This window comes from Orycteropus afer, unplaced genomic scaffold, assembly GCF_000298275.1.
Source record: "Orycteropus afer afer isolate SDZICR_OR568_19922 unplaced genomic scaffold, OryAfe1.0 scaffold00322, whole genome shotgun sequence".
Classification (NCBI taxonomy): Eukaryota; Metazoa; Chordata; class Mammalia; order Tubulidentata; family Orycteropodidae; genus Orycteropus; species Orycteropus afer.
In genome coordinates this window covers 737,474-756,205 of record NW_006921909.1, presented here as the reverse complement: position 1 = coordinate 756,205, position 18,732 = coordinate 737,474, and the positions used below count along the sequence as shown (strand labels likewise).

The window sequence follows — 18,732 nt, the reverse complement described above, 5'->3', positions numbered from 1 at the left end:
AAAAAAAAAAAAAAAAATCTTCCTTAACATCCCTTGTTCTTGTTATTAGTTGCTGTAGAGTCGATTCCAACTCAGGGCGACTAGTGTGTCTAGAATAGATTTGCTCCCTAGAGGAAGCCGTGACATTTCGGAAGCTGGTCGCCAGACCTGTCTTCCTAGGTGCCTTGTTGGATATCAGCTGCCAAGCTTTCAGCTTGTAGTCGAGGGCTTAACCATTCAACATCATTAATGTATGTATTTTAAAATATCATTTATCTGTACACTTTAAGTATTGTTTGGAAAGAAGCATTTAAAAATACACTAGTTACTCTAGTCCATTTTTTGGCAGCAGCTACAGTAAATAAAAAAACAAAAAACCCAAACTCACTGCCATCAAATTGATTCTGACTCAAGTGACCCTCATTGGTTTTCAAGGCTGTAAAAATCTTTATGGAAGTAGATTTCCTCATCTTTCTTCTGAGGAGCAGCTGGCAGGTTTGAACCACTGACCTTCTGGTTAGCAGACAAATGCCTTACTCATTACACAACCAGAGCAGCTGCAGTAGATTTAGTTAAATGAGTGATGTTGACACTCCCAGTGACTGAGCAGTATTATGGGTCACAGTTCTCTTCAAGACTGTTTTTGTGCCCCTTTGATAGCAACTAAAAACATTTTACTTATATATATATATATGCATTCAACATTGTCTTTTTTCTTGTACAATTAGTTTCTCTAAATGGATTTTATGCCCCTGTGTTGACTCTAAACTATATCACTGGTTTGAATTAAACCCAGATGTTTGAAAGATAGTAAGCAAGAAAATCATGATGGATTTTATCCATGTTTAGTCTTGGTTTATCATTGATACATTTTTCATTTGTCACTTGTCAAGAACTCTGAACATCCCAGAAGAATAATCATTTGGATGAGTTGACTTTCTTTCAAAAGAAAACAAAGTGCAGTTGTATATTTATAAAGTCAGTTGTCAGCATAGAGTGACAGATGCTTATTTCAGAGCAGCTTTCATAGAAAATGTGTCTCACCTCTTCCCTATGAATCTCAGACACAGAGAAGAAGAAAGTGATCTCTTTGCAGTCACTGCTTTTTCAAGTGACCCAGTGGACACAGGCCAGGCGCTTGGTTGCCCTGAGGTAGAGCAGGTCTAATGCCTTCATACTGGTCTCAGAACTGATTTGTTCCCAGGAAATTGCTCTACCTTGATTCTTCTGTTCTTAGCCTGATCTGGCAACTGGTTCTTTGTACCCTACCTGTCAGAGGCCATAGGGAAGAGTGATTGAGGAGACTGATTGATTACGAACCGTCTGGGGATTTTGCTTAACTTGAGGTAATTTAGAGGGGTCCATGTCATCAGACAGTATCCTGGTCTATGAGAGCTAGATTGAGCTTTTCAGAATATTAAAAAGTGTTAAACAGTCATTTCCCAGAATACTCCTGGTATAATTATTTTTATCACTTAGCATTGCTAATGATAAGCAAAGAAGTAGTTTTAAAGTGATTGCCACAGTTAGGGTAGTATCCCAATTATCACAGCAGGCATTGTAATTTCTCCTTTAAAAGTCTTAAAAATTAATGCAGCATGTCTCAGTTTGAGTAATGGTTAATCAAGGAAGAAAGGGGAGGAAACATTTCACTGTAAATCCTGTGCTCAGTAAATCTATGCAGTAGAAATACATTGCAGATAATTTTGAAAAAAATGTATTTTTTCCCCAGATCTTATTGAAGATACCTTGAAACGAAAAATACCAAAGCCTTTGCCATTGAGTCAGATTTGACTCTTAGCAACCCTATAGGACAGAGTAGAGCTGCCCCCATAGAGCTTCCGAGGCTATAAACCTTTACAGAAGCAGAGTGTTACATCTTTTCCCATGGAGCAGCTGGTGGGTTTGAACCAACAACCTTTGGGTACTAGCTGACTGCTTAGCATTACCAGGGCTCCTTAAATATACCTTTAAGAAGTATTTAGTTCATAAAATTTTCACAGCACCACCTTAAGGCATTAGTAATACATTCTTTTTGATTTTAGGACTAATTATTTTCAAATAGTAACTCCAGGTATATTTGGAAGAATATATTAGAAAGGAAATGATATTGATTCACAAATATAACACATTGTGGTTTACAGAATACAGTAAAGTAGACTTGTTGAGCCATTTTATGTGCTCGTACGATGCATACTTTGTATTTGCAAAATGATTCTGTTCCTACTTCCATTCTCTTTTTGGCAGCATAATTTATTGCTGCTTTAAGATTTGGTACTTAAAACATATATTAGAAGGCAAAGCCTTTTATTCTCTTAAAAATTGCATTCGTAAAGGATATATAATATCTAACAGCATATCATTACAGAAAAAAACAAAAAGATTAGATTGTATACTTTCCTTAAAAGACAATGGCATGGATGTTACATCAGGGAATTATGATATACTTTAGGCATATATAGATGAATACCTATTGAGAGACCTAAAACTCTATAAATACAAATAATCTAGTCATAAGTTGCATTATTTTGATTTATTTTCTTTTCATGCAATGTTTTAAGTCATTGAAAGTGACAAAGGAAAATATTTGAACTTGGACTCTGATCATAGTATATGCTTTTCTGGGTGTTTTCAAATTCTTTTGTACTTTTTTGTAACATAGATAATGGGAAAGTTCACAGGTTTCCCCCCCACCCCCACCCCCACCCTTCTGAATTAGCAGAATAATTGGATTTTTCCATTAATGAACTTTTTTGCTTGGTAGTATTTGACCTAAAGAATGTTAATATTGTCATCTTTTTCTTCCGTGTTTGCTCTCCTGCTGAGAAAAGAAAGTGCTATATGTTATATATGTTGTTGTTAGGTGACATCAAGTCAGACCTGACCTTACGTTCAACAGAACAAATACTCAGTCCCGTGCCATCCTCCCAGTTATTGCTTAAACACATCGCTGCAGCATCTTTTTAATGGCCTTCCTCTTTTTTGTTGACACTCTGCTTTACCAAGCATGATGTCCTTCTTCAGGCACGAGCTCCTCCTGATAAAATGTCCAAAAGACAGGAAATGTAGTATCACATCTTTGCTTCGAAGGAGCTTGCTGTATTTCTTCCAAGACAGATTTGTTCATTCTTCTGGTAGCCCATGGTATATTCAGTGTTCTTTGCAAATAGCATAATTCAAATTCATCAGTTGTTCTTCAGTCTTCCTTATTCATTGTTCATCTTTTGCATGCATATGAGGCAATTGAAAATACCATGGCTTGGGTTGGGTGCACCTCAATCCTTAAGGTGACATGTAATAAGTGCTGTCATCTAAAATCTGAATTTTTTTTCTTTTTTAATTTTTATTGTGATTTGGGTGAAAGTTTACAGAGCAAATTCATTTTCCATACAGCAGTTAAAATCTGAAGTTTTTAATGGTTGGAAAGTAGGAAGGATCATTGCTAGCATGCAGACTTTGTAAATGTGTATGTGGTCCTATCATACGCAATTTAAGAAAGACTGGGGTACTGATAAATTAGTGAAACCCAGCAATCTGTCTGCATTTTCCCTTTCATGCAGAAAAACACCATTTAAAAAATTTCCCCATTTACCTTTTTTTCCAGTTTGAAAAACTATTCATTCTTTGCAGTCAGGCTTTTGAGGAGTTGGCTTCTGTTCCTCTAAGCACCAGGATGTTAGATAGTTTTATTTTCTGGCTTCTTCTAACCATTCCAGCCCTTCTTTCTATAATCTTCCTTTCCAGTCCTTCTTTGGGAGCTGGGTTTACCTGCTTATATTCTTCTGTTTACTCTTCTTAATCTTGTTCCTGACTGTTGCTTATTTTTCCACTTTGCCTCCACATTTTTCCATGCTTTTGGCACCTGACTTCCCCTTGACATGTTTCATTCCATCTGATTCTTGCCGTCATCCTGGTTTACTTCGTTAGTCAAGGCAGCAAACTCTCGGCCTCCATATCCTTATACTTCAGTAATTTCCTATTTCACAATGACCTTCAGATCACTCTATTTCAGCAACTAATTTCTGTGGTTAGGTTATGTTGTCATCTGTAATTGTTCTATGTTCAGATCTTCAGTTCCAAAATGTCAGTTTCTGATTTCTCACAGTTCTTTTATTTCCTTTTCTTTTTTTAACCATTAACACCTGATTTTGATTTTTCTGCATTCCTCTGGTTGATCAACCATTTCCTGGATTTAGTTCTTTTTCCAATCCAGACTGGACTTCATAAAAAGCTTTTTTGAGGATATGTTTAACAGTATCTTTAATTTCTTCCTCACACATTTTATTGAATCAACCTAACTCTCTACTTTTTCTATTCCTACTACTGAATGGTACCAGGAATTCTTGTACAGGCATACCACTAAATAAAGCACTTAGTTTTATTGTACTTCGCGGATGCTGTGTTTTCACAGATTGAGGGTTTGTGGCAACCCTGTGATGAGTAAGTCTGTGGGTTCCATTTTTTCAACAGCATGTGCTCACTTCATGTCTATGTGTCACATTTTGGTAACTTTCCCAATATTTTAAACTTTTTCATAATGCTATTGCACACTTTATACACTACATACAGTAGAGTGTAAACATAACTTTTTTATGCACTGGGAAACCAAAAAATTCGTGAGACTTGTTTTATTGTGATACTTGCTTCATTGAAGTGGTCTGGACCCAATCCTGCAGTATCTCCAAAGTTTGCCTTTACAGCCTTATCAACTAACTGTTGTAGGGATTGTGATTGTCCCCTCCCATTCCTTAATCAATAATTAATATAAACCAATCATCCCTTAGCACATGACCCCGTCCTGATCAACAAGGAATGAAGTATGAATATGAAGTCTGTTGGGGAGCTTCTGGTAAATGTTCTAAATATGATATGTAAGAAGAGAGATTTCCTGTTTCCTCTGGATATGATTGTTGGTGGTTTTTTTATGGTTGGAGTGGCCGAAGCTGCCTTGCTACTACCCTCTTGAGCCGGAAGCCACCCACAGAGGAGCTGTTGCTGAGAGAATTGCAGAGAAGCGGAGCTAGGGCCTCGGCGTGCTGTGTCTGGAGTAGTTCCGCCTGGAGTGAAAATAAATGTCCTTCTGGTTGAAGCCCATCTGCATTCAGATTTTCTCCTACTTGCAACTTCAAGACATTCAAACTGATAGGAAATTTGTATTTTAGGCTTGAGGAGCTATAAACACAAAACCCTAAAATGTAGGATTGACTTAGTGGAGAAGTGGTGGTCGAGTGGGCATAGGGGTAGGGAGGATCGTGCTGTTCAAATGAGATAGCTGTTAAACTTTACTGTGGACTTGGAAGCAGTTGGTTAAACCTCAGAGTATAGCATTAAGTAGTGGGTAGACAAACTTTAGGATTGGAGTATGTTGATCAACTTTTATTGTAGCCTTCAGAAAGATCCTACAAGAGAAACATCTAAGCTGCTCTGTCTGAAAGAAGAGAGGAGGAATTATTTTATGTGGGGGAGCCTGAGGTCTTCAATCTGCAATCCTACTTGACTGAGTTGTTGTCTGATAATTTGGAGTATTTTCTGCTTGGAAAAGCCAAATTATTTATCTTGAACTGAAGTTAGTCTCAGCAGGACAGGTAGGTGGGACACTTAGGGAAATAAAAATTAGATCAAATAGAGGCAAGATTTGTCAGGCCCTTTTCTAGTTCTCGTTACATACTTTTGGTCAGATACAGAGAACCAAATTCCATTGTTTTGAATCAACTCAAGACAGAAGCTATTTAACTGTGGGGAGCGGGTGGGGGGACCCAAAATACCAAACACAATGCCACTTGGTCAATTCTGACTCATAGTGACCCTGTAGACAGAGTAGAACTCTCCTACAGTGTTTCCATGATTGTAGTCTATGGAAGTACACTGCCACATCTTTTTCCCACGGAGCAGTTGGTGGGTTTGAACTGTTGACCTTTTGGTTAGCAGCCTAGCCTTAATCACTGTGCCAAGGTCTCTGGTAATTACCAGGTTGCTAGGTGGTAGTTAGACACTAACATTGTCAGACTCAGAGTCAATGTCTAGACAAAATCTTGGTCTGTGGCTACTAGCCAGGCAACAAATCAAAAGCAAATAGAACTTTCCAGAAACTATATTGCCAAAGAAATTCCAAACTTGACCAACAGAGTCTGTGACTGGCCACCCCGAAGGCTCTACTTTTGTCATGAATTGATGTGACACCTGGGACACTGAGAGGAGGAGTGCAAAGCCTAGAGAAGTGCGGAGAAGCAAGAGCCTAAGCTTCGAAGACTCTTGAACCATGACACCTTAGGACATTATGTTTTGTGAGAAAAAGAAATATCCTTGCTGTGTAAGCCAGTTTCCGGAAGACATTGTAACCTTTTTGTAGTTACGGGCATTCACCTGATAGAGCATGTCAAAATGCTCCATCGTTGTCAAAATGAAAATACGATTGTTTATCTTCAGGGCTGTCTGGCAGTTCCTCAACTCATGGTGGGGGAGCCATGCTTTCTGTTCCAAACATGAATCACTCTGTTTGAGCCACCAGCTCTCACTCTGACACCCCTTCCACATGATCTTCACAACTGAGGACCCATGAAACTTTAGTTCTGTCAGTTTCCTTCTTTATCGGGGCAGGCAGAATGGCCCCCATAGATGTCTTGCCTTAATTCCCGGAACCTCTGCACGTGATGATGTGTCATTCTCATGATTATATTTTTTTATGGCACAGTTGACCTGAAGATAGATTATCCAGCAAGACCTAATCTAATCACATGAGTTCCCAAAAATAGAGAAGTTTTTTTCTGGCTGGTGAGAGGTGGGTAAGTCAGAGAAATTTGAAGAATTGCTGACTTTAAAGATGGAGGGTCCATGAGCCGGAGCTGGCCTCTGGAAGCTGAGAATAACCTCTGGCCAACAGCCAGCGAGGGAATGGGGATGACAGTTCTTCAAGTGCCTGGAAGTGAACTCTGCCAAACCTGAATGAACTTGGAGTGGATTCTCCGCTGGAGGCCCCAAATAAGCGCTCAGGCGAGGGAGCACCTGGATTGAAGTCTTACAAGACCCTAAGTTGATTACCTTGCCTATACTTTTGACCTGTGAGATAATAAATGATGTTGTTTAAAGCCACGAAGTTTGTGGTAATACAGAACAGTAGAAAAAGAATACATCGACCCTGGGGCTTATCTGTACTTCTATTAGTTTTCCTGACTTTCTTCCTCATTTAGGTATAAAAATAGCCTTACTTCTTTCCACAGTTAACTCCTTCATCAGTGTTTGGTCATCCCACTCCAGGGACTTGCATTACCCAGTTATCATCTCTTCTCATAGTTTTAATCACTGTTTTGCATTAATTCATCCCAGAGACCTGGTTCCACCTTGAATTTAAATTTCATTCCTGTTTTTTTACCTCCCCAATCTCAATAATCTTTATCACAACCCTATGAAATAGATAATATTATTGTCTTTATTTTACAGATGAAGAAACTGAGGCACAGCAAAGATAATTTCCTTAAGACCGTAGAAATACTAATTGGCTGGCTGAATAGAGAATCTAATTATGTTCTGTCTTCAGAGCCAACAGTGAAATCACTTCATTTTATCATTTCATGCTCTTTTACCCTAACAGAACTGATTGATCTGAATAAACACTTTATATATTTATTCATTTTGAGAGAATGACTCATTGTGTTTCATTATAAATTATTTTATACTAAAGAATATTTTGAATCCTAAGGCTCACAGTTATTTGCAGTTTTTATTTCTAATTCTGAAATGAGAATCTTGTTTTTCTCCTTGGGTCAAGCCATGATGGGCATCTGTAAGATTGACCCTGGTACTGGGGTTGTTGAGAAAGCAGTTTTCTCTCCCCTTGCTGCTTGGCTTCATTTGCATTGATTGGATGGTGAAGATTAGAGGGTTAGTTCTTGAACTCTGTCCCTTAGTGTAAACCCTCATCCCCTCATAGGGTGATGGAGGTTTACTGCCTTAATTTTTCCTTGAGTTCCTTCCCAACCTCTTCTAATTTTATATTAATCTCATTTCTGCCTTTCTGGGCTTCAAGACTCCCAGTTGTGTATTGGTGTGTATCTTATCGTTACTACTAGCATTATTTTATTGATAATAACCAATTGCACTGTAACTTTTCTTGGACTGTTATGTACATGCTTCTCTATCTTATTATTATTATTTTGATCTGTTTTGAGGTTTCTTCTTTTTAAAAGTGTGTCATTAAAATGCAAATTATTTTTATTTTCAGTAACACTGAATTATTTCAACTTCTGGTAAATTACCATTATACCAAAACCAAACTCTCTGCCTTCAAGTCAGATCTGACTCATAGCAACCCCTCCCTGGGTTTCTGAGGCTGTATCACTATGGAAGTAGATTGTCCAACCTGGCTTCTGAGGAGTGGCTAGTGGATTTGAATTGCCAGCCTTCTGGTTAGCAGTCAAGTGCCTTAGGCACTATGCTACCAGAGCTCCCATCATAATAGGAGTCATTGTTTTGGCCCATTCTTTTGCTCAATTTTATCTAGTATTTAAATAATTATTTAATATCATGGGTTGATATAAAAAAAATGTTGGCATTGAAAAAAATCCAAAACACATGTATCACTGTGCTGTTATGGGCCTTTTAGTTTCAGGTTAATTGTATATTAGTTTCAGGGTAATTGTATATTTTTCCTCATTTGAAAACCTAAGAAAAATTTTTTAAGAATATTAAAAATATGAAGTATGATTTGATAAATTTTTCTTTTCTTATTGATTGAGCTTTTTTTCTTACCTAGCAGAGCCTGTAGTATTTTTTATAGTAATTTTCTTTTTTTCCTTTTTGTTCTTACTCTCATAGATTCTGAAAGAAAGGGATGACTTGAAAAGCCAGCTTTATGCAGCACTACAGCAAATAGAGAATCTCCGAAAGGAACTGAGCGATGTCCTAACCAAGCGTGCCCTGCAGGAGGAGGAGCTTCATTGTAAAGAAAAGAAACTGAGTGATGCAAAGTCTCATGAAGCGGACCTTGAACAGGAGGTCAAAGAGTCCCTGGACACCATACACAGGCTGGAAAGTGAATTGAAAAAGCAGAGTAAGATTCAAAGCCAGTTGCAAGCTGGAAAAACTCACCTGGAGGAAGAAATTGCACAGCTGAAGAAGAGTCAGGCTGAGGATAAAGCTAAACTTCTGGAGATGCAGGAGTCTGTCAAGGACTTGAGTGCCATCCGAGCAGATCTGGCTAACAAATTGGCTGAGGAAGAGAGAGCCAAGAAAGAGGTGCTCAAGGACCTCTCAGACCTCAAGGCACGTGAGAAATCCAGGGAGGATGAAACGTCTACAATTATCAAGCAGTTAAAGCTCGAGCGAGACGTTCACCAGAGGGAGCTGGAAGATCTGTCCTCATCGTTGCAGAGTGTGAAGACTAAACACGAGCAGAATATCCAGGATCTGATGAAGCACTTTAAGAAAGAAAAGAGTGAGGCTGAGAATCATATTAGGACGTTGAAGGTACCCGTGTTGAATTATCCTGATGATACTGGAGGAAGTTTTCTGGTGGCTCATGAAGTTAATAAAGCATAAACTTGTAGAGATCATTCTGTATTCCCAAGCACTGAAGGGAAGATAAAACTAACAATAAAGAGGCTTATTCCTGCCTGTTCGCCAGGTTTGAAATGAGTTATAGCAGCCACCTGGGAGCACCTAGTTCAGAGCATTGAAGCCATTTAAAAAGAATGTTTAGCTATTTGGGGAGATGAGGAAAGGCAGAGGTGGCAGTAAGTTGTGGACTTGAAACCTACCCTCATTCAGCATTTCTGACCTCCTAAAATGTAAAAGGCATAGACGTCAAGGCCATAGAAACTTTAACCGCAGTCCCTGTTAGGATGGTAACTAAAGTGGATCGGCTTATGGGCTGTGTAAACCCAAGGCTTTTGCAGTTTAACCCTTCTTTTCCAAATCAAAATGGCCTGAGTAAAGGTCTAATTGAGATCTTTCATTTGGGGAAGTTGTCTAAGGTCTAATGGTATTGGCATTATTACCACATAGGGCAATCACTTCATAACCTGAATCTCAGGAGTGTGATAAATCTGTCCCTCTTCCCAGCTTTATTTTTTTCTCCATAGCTCTTTTCATCCCATGATGCAGATTCTGTATTTATTTTTTTCTCCATTAAAATGAAAGCTCTGTGAGGACTGGGATTTGAATCTGTTTTATTTACAGTTCAATCCCCAGTGCCTAGAACAGCTTCTGGAACACTATTAATACCTGTTGAATAGACAAATGAATTAATTTTCAGAAGTTAATTATTTTAATTTAAAAAAATGGCTTGAAAAGCAGCAACTACCTTAAAAATGTTTATGGTTGAAGCTGAAGTTAAATCATATTGAAATAGCTGATGTTTGTAGAGCTCTTTCATCTATTTCATGAATTCTTCCCCAGTCCTATATAGCTTTCTGTCAGTAGTAGCTTTGGTATCATTAATTGGAGTGCATAGGGCAGAGCAGAATGGAGGCCAGAAAAATATCTAATAGACCTTTAATTGTTTAATTGAACCTAACACACACATCAGTCTGTTTCTAAGGGAAAAAATATTCCTATGACTGCTAACCAGAGGGCTGGTGGTTCAAACCCACCAGCCACTTCTCGGAACGAAGATGGGGCAATCTACTTCCGTAGATACTGCCCCGGAAACCCAAGGAGGGGTTGCTGTAAATCGGGTCTGACTCGACAGCACATAACAATAACAACAACATGGAACCATGATGTGCTATCAATTGTAAGGTAACATTCCAAACCAGGGATGGTAAAGTGTGAAAAAAAAAATCTTAATATTGATGAAATATGATAGTCCTTTAAGGTTGATGAGGTCGTAAACAAAACTAAAATCAGGTATATGGAGGCATTGGTCTTGCACAGAATAAAATATGTATTTGTTGTTGATTGCTGTGGCAATAATAATACCAGGAAACATTTTCTCAGCCCTTATTTGATGTCTGTCACTGGTGTAAGAACTTTACATGTGTTACTCATTTAGTGTTCACATCATTTGCACAGATTGTATAGTATTTTTTTTCCATGATGAGGAAACTGAGACACAGAAGATTAAGTAACTTGCCCAAGGTTTTATAGCTGGAGAGTACTAGAGATAGGGTTTGAATCCAGGTAGTTGAGTGCCTTTGTTCTTAATTAGTTTTCAATACTGAAAAGAGTTTAGAATCCAGCATGACTACGTAATGATGTAGATGATTATGTGGAAAATGAGGCTATGTGCCAAGTTACAAAGTATAGGCAGGAGAGTAGATTTGGAGAAAATAATGCCAAATCCAGTTTTTTTTTTTAAATTGAGTATATTGGAACAATAACATGCTTAAGCATGAAAAACCCAGGTAACATTGTTCAATATATAATGGATCAAGAGTTGATGGAGAAGTTGAAATTAGAATTAAGTATTTGGGAGCTAGTAACCCATAGATGATGTTTTGGTTACCTAGTGTTGCTCTGACAGGAATATACCACAAATGAGATGGCTTGAATAAACAGGAGTTTTTTCTCTTACAGTTTTGGAGACTTTAAGTCTGAGTTCAAAGTGCCAGGCTCTAGGGGCTGGGAGAAAGCCCCTCAACTTTGGGTTTCAGCTCTGCCTCCTGCTCCTGGCCCACTGAAGCTGGAAACTTGTATTCACTCAGACAGCTGCTGGCTGCTGAGGCTGACAAGCCCAAGGTGGACAAGTAAAAAAGCATAGTCCCAATATTACCAAACAATGTGGCAGGGCACTAATTCAAGTCCAGAATAAATCCTGAGATTGGCAGGATATGGCAGGCTATTGAACAACAACTTGGCTACATGCAGGGTTCAAGTGTGCCATAAGCTGGAGACCTTCCTCAAAGTTGCTTCTAATATACTAGAAGCAGACCACAACCCTAAAGCAGCTATTCAGCTGCTCCAATGGATTCTACTATGGAGTTAACTACCAATCTGACTATGGGTAATAACTGCATTCAGTTGCCCAGCCACTCAATCAGGCCCAGCCAAGTTGATATACAAACTTAACTACCACAGGTGGTAGTTGAAATCATTGGGTTTAGATGAGATCATCCAGGAAGAAAGAGAAGAGGACAAAAGATCAGGATAGCAGTGTTTAATGGAATGATTGAGAAAGAGGTTCCAGTAAGTAAGAATATGGAACCATCATACAAGGGGCAGGAGGAAAAGCTGGAGAGCATGGTTCCTTGGAAATCCACGTAAGATCTTTGAAGGAGAAGATAGTTAAGAGTGTCAAGTGCAGCAGACACGCTAAGAGAACTGAGAAAATTCATTGCATTTGGCAGAATTTGATTAAGAAAATCCATGAAGGGTGTGAGAGGTTTGGCTCAAAAAGTATATAACACTCAACAGGTGACAAGTTATCTCTTGCTGTGAAGGTTTTGGAAGAAACTAGTAAGAAGGGTAAGTTGATAGGGATGGTCTGTGGAAGCTGATGTGAGTCTTAGTAGTTTCTTTCATCTCTTGGAAGCAGAGTAGGGCAGCAGTACTGTAAGCAGTTAAGAGTGGTAAAGATGCAAACTGCTGCGATGCCTAGTACAGATTACACGAGGCTGTGGTTTGGGAGCATGCAAAGCGTTGCCATGTGGCTGCCACTGAAGAACATGTGTCATAGGTGTAAATGAATGAGAAAGTTAAGGGATAAGAATCTGTGGTGGAGGTTGTTAGCTGCCATTGAGTCAGTGCCCAATTCATCGTGACCTCGTACACAATGGAGTTTGACGATCCCAGAGTCCATGTGTGATCCAAATCCAAAACCCACTGCTATTGAGTTGATTCCGACCCACAGTAACCCCCATTGAGTTTCCAAGGTTGTAAATCTTCCTTCCATGGAGCAGCCTTGGGTTTGAACTGCTAACCTTCTGGTTAGCAGCCAAATGTCTTACCTGCTATGCCACCAGAGCTCCTTTTACATGATCCATAGGGCTCTAATTTAGCTGATTCTCAGAAGTAGATCACGAGGCCTTTCTTCCTAATCTGTGTTACTTGGAAGTTCTGCCAAAACCTGTTCGACGAACATCACAACAATGCAACAGCGTCCACTGACAGATGACTGGTGGCTGTGCAGAGGTGTGTTGGCCAGGAATGAAACCTGAGTCTTTTGCATGGAAGGGTAGAATTCTACCACTGAACCACCATTGCCCTCAGAGGATGTTCCAATTAGTCAGAAATTATTTTATTAGAGTGAAAATTTTAGAGTTAAGGCCCCAGATATGGTCATGCAGTGAATTACTATTGTGGAATGTGAGTGAATAGAATATAGTTGGAATAGAACATACCCAGCAACTTTGATGGTAGCTTGTTGGATGGGCATTTCAATACTTCTAATACCATTGCAAAAGCATTAATTGGCCATATACAAAAAACCTCAATGAAAAGAATGACTGTTCAGCCAGCAGTTGCCAGAAGGAAGAAGGGGATTGATGGCAAATGGTGGATCTCAAAGGAAGGTAGGGTTTTGCATGAGGACATGCATGTAATGGTTTGGAAGCAGCACTGGTCATGCTATAAAGCACGGTTCTTTTTAAGGAGCTTACGGTTTTCCTAAGTGTTTAAACTACACCTTCTTTTCCTTCTCATTACTGCTGACTTATTTCAGGTTCACATCACCATTATTTATGTTGTGTGATAACACATATGTCACCAGGATTTTGTAATAATTCCATCAGAGCAGATTTGAGATTATCTCTGAGAATGTCATAATCACTCATGTTCTGATACACTTTCTTGAGTGGTAGATAAAGTTACAGAGGTGCAGCTTGCATGTGTTCACTCATAGATGCACTAGCAGGTGAAGAAATACATCATGCAGCTTAGTAGAAAAAAGGAGATGAGGCTCTAATTTGGCCAACTGAAGTATGCCTCTTAAGTAGCCAGCCTGTCTACTTCCTGGTGCCTCTTTCCATCCCCATCTTCTCCCTTTTAACCTTCAAATAGGACCATATTTCCCTTCCTCAAACACATCTGGATGTGCCACTTACTGCTTCAAAACCTTCATTGCTTGTTTATTGCCTTTGGAATGAAATCACCACTCAAGCCCAGCCCTTCTTGAGGTGGCCATATTTATTGCCTTTTAGGTTCCCCAACATCCTCATATGTATGTAGAGCTATTCCCCCCAAGTTTTTACTACTTGTTTTTCATCTGTATGGCCCTTTCCTCCAATTGGAAGGAAGGAACATTCTGCCTGATCCATCAAGGCCCAGTTAATTTTTTCACATCTTTTATGAATCTACTTCCAGAATATTAGCTATGGAAAATGCTATGGTGGGCATCAGTTCTTAGCCATCTTTTAGTCCTCATAAGGTGTCTAGAATTCTATATTTTCAGAAGATACCTAAGAGACAATGAATAAGGAAGACCAAAGAAGAATTGATGCTTTTGAGCTGTGGTGTTGGTGAAGAATGCTGAAAGTACCGTGGACTGCTAAAAGAAATAACAGGTTTGTCCTGGAGGAAGTGCAGCCAGAATATTCCTTGGAGGCAAGAATGGCCAAACTTCATCTCACATACTTTGGTCATGTTGTCAGAAGAGACCATTCCCTGGAGAAGGATGTCATGCTTGGTAAGGTGGAGGGCCGATGAAAGAGGGGAAGGCCCTCAACAAGATGGATTGAGATGGTGGCAGCGGTGATGGACTCAAGTATAGCAAGGATCATGGAGCTGCCATGGGATCAGACGGTGTTTCGTTCTGCTGTGCATGGGGTCGCTATGCATTGGAGATGACTCGACGGCACCTGACAACAAGCTAACATGTTGGGTTGCAATGTTGGAAGAGCTGGAAATCAGAGGATTTGTTCCTGACTTTTTCTGTTATCTCTCTGCTTTGGATTTCTCTAATAAGGGGAAATTTATTGTCCTTCTTTTTTTAAGGAGCTCTGGTGGCATAGTTCCTAAGGCATTTGACTGCTAACCAGAAGGTTGGTGGTTCAAACCCACCAGCCACTCCTTGGAAGGAATATCGGGCAATCTACTTCTGTAGTGATACCACCTCAGGAACTGAAGGAGGGGTTGCTATGAGTTGGATCCAACTCATTTACAGTGAGATAACAAGAAAGATTCAAGAAATTACCTGTGTTTAAAGAATTATAATCTATAAGTATTGTATTGATCTTCTGATAGGTTTAGATTATTCCTTTTTTTATATTTAGAAAACTGAGATTCATGAGGGGTGTTGCACATGTTCTTCAGTGTGACATAGAAGCAGCATGAGAGCTAAAAAGAAAATCAGAGATGGTGAGAGCCCAGCAGTTTCCTCGTCAGACAGATGAACTTAGAGCAAATCAGTAACCAATAAGGAACAACTCCTCTTCATGCTGTTCTATACTTTTAATTTATATTAATTAAAAGGATTTGACAACAATGATCATCACAGGAGATTAGCATGCTGAATTGTGCAACAATAGGGCTTTGGACAAGTAGCTCTATAAATATTTCTGTGTCTTTCAACTGTTCTTTGATTTATTACAGTTTTTCTGAGTCTAAGCTCTGCTATGTTGGCATATATTTTTTTCCTCTGGACAGAGTAGCTGTATTTCTACCCCATCTGGAAGTTCCCTTTTTATACTTACATTTAAAATTGAATTTAAAATATTTCAATGAAATACCCTAGCTGCTACTAATATTTACAGAATATTTGGTTATTTATTACCTCTTTATATTTTCAACAAAATCATTTTGTAGCATCTTTTGTTTGGAATCAAAAGACCCGTGGATGGAGTTCTGTCCTTTCCTGCTGGCCATGTGATCTTAGACAAGTAACTAAACCTTGTTTGCACCTCATCAATAAAACCTCGTTGTTGTTGTTGTCGGGTGCTGTCGAGTCAGTTCTGACTCATATCGCCCCTACATACAAAGAACAGAACACTGCCTGGCCCTGTGCCATTCTTACGATTATTATGTTGGAGTTCATTGTTGCAGTCACAGGGTCAATCCATCTCATTAAGGGTCATCTTCTTTTTCCCTGATCCTCTTCTTTCCCATGCATGATGTGCTTCTCCAGGGACTGTTCCCTTGTTAACATGTGCACAGTATGTAAGAGGATGCCTCACCATCCTTGATTCTGAGAGTAGTAGTGTTGTCGTACCACAGTGTTGTGAGAGTGACATTGCTTTGTGAAATCCTAAAGTGACATGTATAATAAAAACCACAACCATAGTAAGCTCTTACTCAAATAGGCATCCACAAACAAAACAAACAAACTCAACTGCTGTCGGTTCCATTCGACGCGTAGTGACCCCTCCTTGGGTTTCCGAGGTGGAATCTCTATGGAAGTAGAGATACTTCCTTCCAAGGAGTGGCTGGTGGGTTGAACCGCCAGCCTTCTGTTTAGCAGTCAAATGCCTTAGGGACTGTGCCACCAGAGCTCCTTAGGCCTCCAAATGCTGGTAAATATTTAATAACTGGCTCTTTAGGGGGAAACCGTACTTGGTAACATTTGCTGCCCTCAGTGGTGTAAATAATCCTGTCTTGGCTGATTTCATGCTGTCAATGAGACATCATTGCACTGGGTTGGAGATGGGAAGAGGTGAGCACAGTTGGCTCTTGCCAGTCTCTTGAGCTAGCCCCGCACACTGCTGACCATAGGAGGAAACTTACCTTATATACATGAGCTTTCTAATGGACATAGAGAAAAGTCAAAGCGTTCTACTGAAACTTAAAATTGTAATCAAGCAATTTTCCTGATGAGATACTTCATTTTGTGACTTTATTTTTGGGTTGTAATTACAGGATTGTTCATAGAAAAATCAATTCCTTTGTTAATTTGAAGTGACAACAAGTCTTAGGTGACTTTTGTGGGGTAAATAAAATACAGAGTTTTGCCTAAACTCACAAAACTTCTTCATTTCAGGAGATTACTTCCAATGATTGTATTCCTACTTAACTGATTAAATAGATAGAATAAATTTATAAAATAAAATAAATGTACAGATATATTTTAGGCATGAAAACATGTATCTTAAACAGGCTATATACATAATTGCAATTAACATTGCAGGTTGCACCCAGCTGGTTTTTAAAACCTTATGATACATGTGCCTTTTGAGAATCAGTGTAGTAGAGTAATTGAAAGCATAGACCTTTGAGCCAGGTTTCTAGGTTCAAATCCTGTCAAATCCTTATGTGCTTGCACAGATTTTTATCTTCTCTGTGCTTCAGTGTCAAAGAGGGAGATAATAATAGTACGTACCTTGTCAGGTGGTTGTGAGGATGAAATCAGGAAAAACTATATTCAAGAAGGCCTTAAAACAGTGCCTACCATAATGTTTACCTTGTTAATGATGTTTTGAAATTCTGTAACTTCTTATACCTGGTAAATCATTCTTGGATTCCATGTACAGAATATATATGTTTTTAAGCTGGTTCTCATTATATTTATATTGCAAATCAAGATAAAAAGAACAGATACTTGATTAGACTATTGATGCTGAAATAATCACAGTTAAGCTCTTTTTCATATTAAATTATTTGTAATTTCTTGGCTGCTACAATTCATAATCCTTTTAGACCCACAAGAATGGTGTAATTAATTATGTTAACCAAAAAATACACGATTCTTTCATAACAACTTGGAGGTAGGTAAGACAGGGCTATTGTTAAGCTCATCTTACAGATGAGAAAATTAATCACTCAGCACTATCATCGCATAGGGAGCTCTGGTGGCATGGTGCCCAAGGCATTTTACTGCTAACCAGAAGGCTAGCGGTTCAAATCCACCAGCCACTCCTCAGAAGGTAGATTGGGCAATCTGCTTCTGTAGAGATACCACCTCGGAAACCCAAGGAGGGGTTGCTATGAGTCAAATCGAGTCAGCGGCAGTGAATTTTTTCTTTAATAGCACCCTTCTACTCAAGCCAAATTGGTGTCCCTTCTTTGGGTTGCCAAAATACCCACTTACATCTTTCTTAAGCACTTATCGTTCATCATTGTACAAATTGATTGTTGCATGTTCAGTACCTAGTACAGTAACTATCACTTAGTTATAAAATAAACAAACCAAACTCACTGCTGTGGAGTCAGATCTGACCCATAGCCACCCTTCCTTGAGTTTCTGAGGTGGTATCACTATGGAAGTAGATTGCCCCATCTTCCTTCCAAGGAGCAGGTGGTGGGTTTGAACCATCAGCCTTCTGGTTAGCAGTCAAATGCCTTAGGCACCACACCACTTAGTTAATGCTCCATAAATGCTGTTGAATGGTTAAATAAATGCAAAGAACATTTCCTTTGTGCATCTTTATATATAAATATTTAGAGAAAGCAAAATATTGAAGTATTTTCCCATTGATACAATGTATAATTTGTCTGTTTTATAAATTGGCTGTGGCCAGTGGACTTTCTTTTGTCTCCTCTCTTTCTCTCAGGCAGAAAGCTTAGAAGATAAGAATACAGCTAAAGTCCATGGTTGGCAGCTGGAGAAGTTGAAATCACAGTGTGATAGGCTGACACAAGAATTAGCCCAGAATGAGGAGGAGAACAAAAAACTGAAGCTAAAGTATCAGTGTTTGAAGGAACAGCTGGAAGAAAAGGTAAATATGGGAATGGCTTCTAATTTAAAAGGCTTAGTTGAATTTCCTCTTTTAGAACATATTTGATGTATTAGTAAATGGTAACTGTAGTCCTTCACTGGAAAGCTGACAACCAAATGTATTATAGTTTATTAGAATGTTGTGGTTTTTATCCTTTCATTCATCCAGTCACCTGCTAAGATGTTTAGTTTTAAATTTCTTTTGTGTCTTTAAAAATTATATATATATATATATA

The 18,732-nt window shown here is 38.9% G+C and overlaps 1 protein-coding gene across 1 annotated transcript in view; it reads left to right on the top strand.

Moving 5' to 3' along the window:
• The window catches only part of CEP128 (centrosomal protein 128), a 641,642-nt gene that overhangs the window by 200,591 nt on the left and 422,319 nt on the right, over positions 1-18,732 (top strand). Inside the window, exons 14-15 of the mRNA XM_042782443.1 lie at positions 8,791-9,441; positions 18,333-18,497. Coding sequence (XP_042638377.1) covers positions 8,791-9,441; positions 18,333-18,497 — 816 coding nt within the window. The remainder of the gene's footprint in view (positions 1-8,790; positions 9,442-18,332; positions 18,498-18,732) is intronic.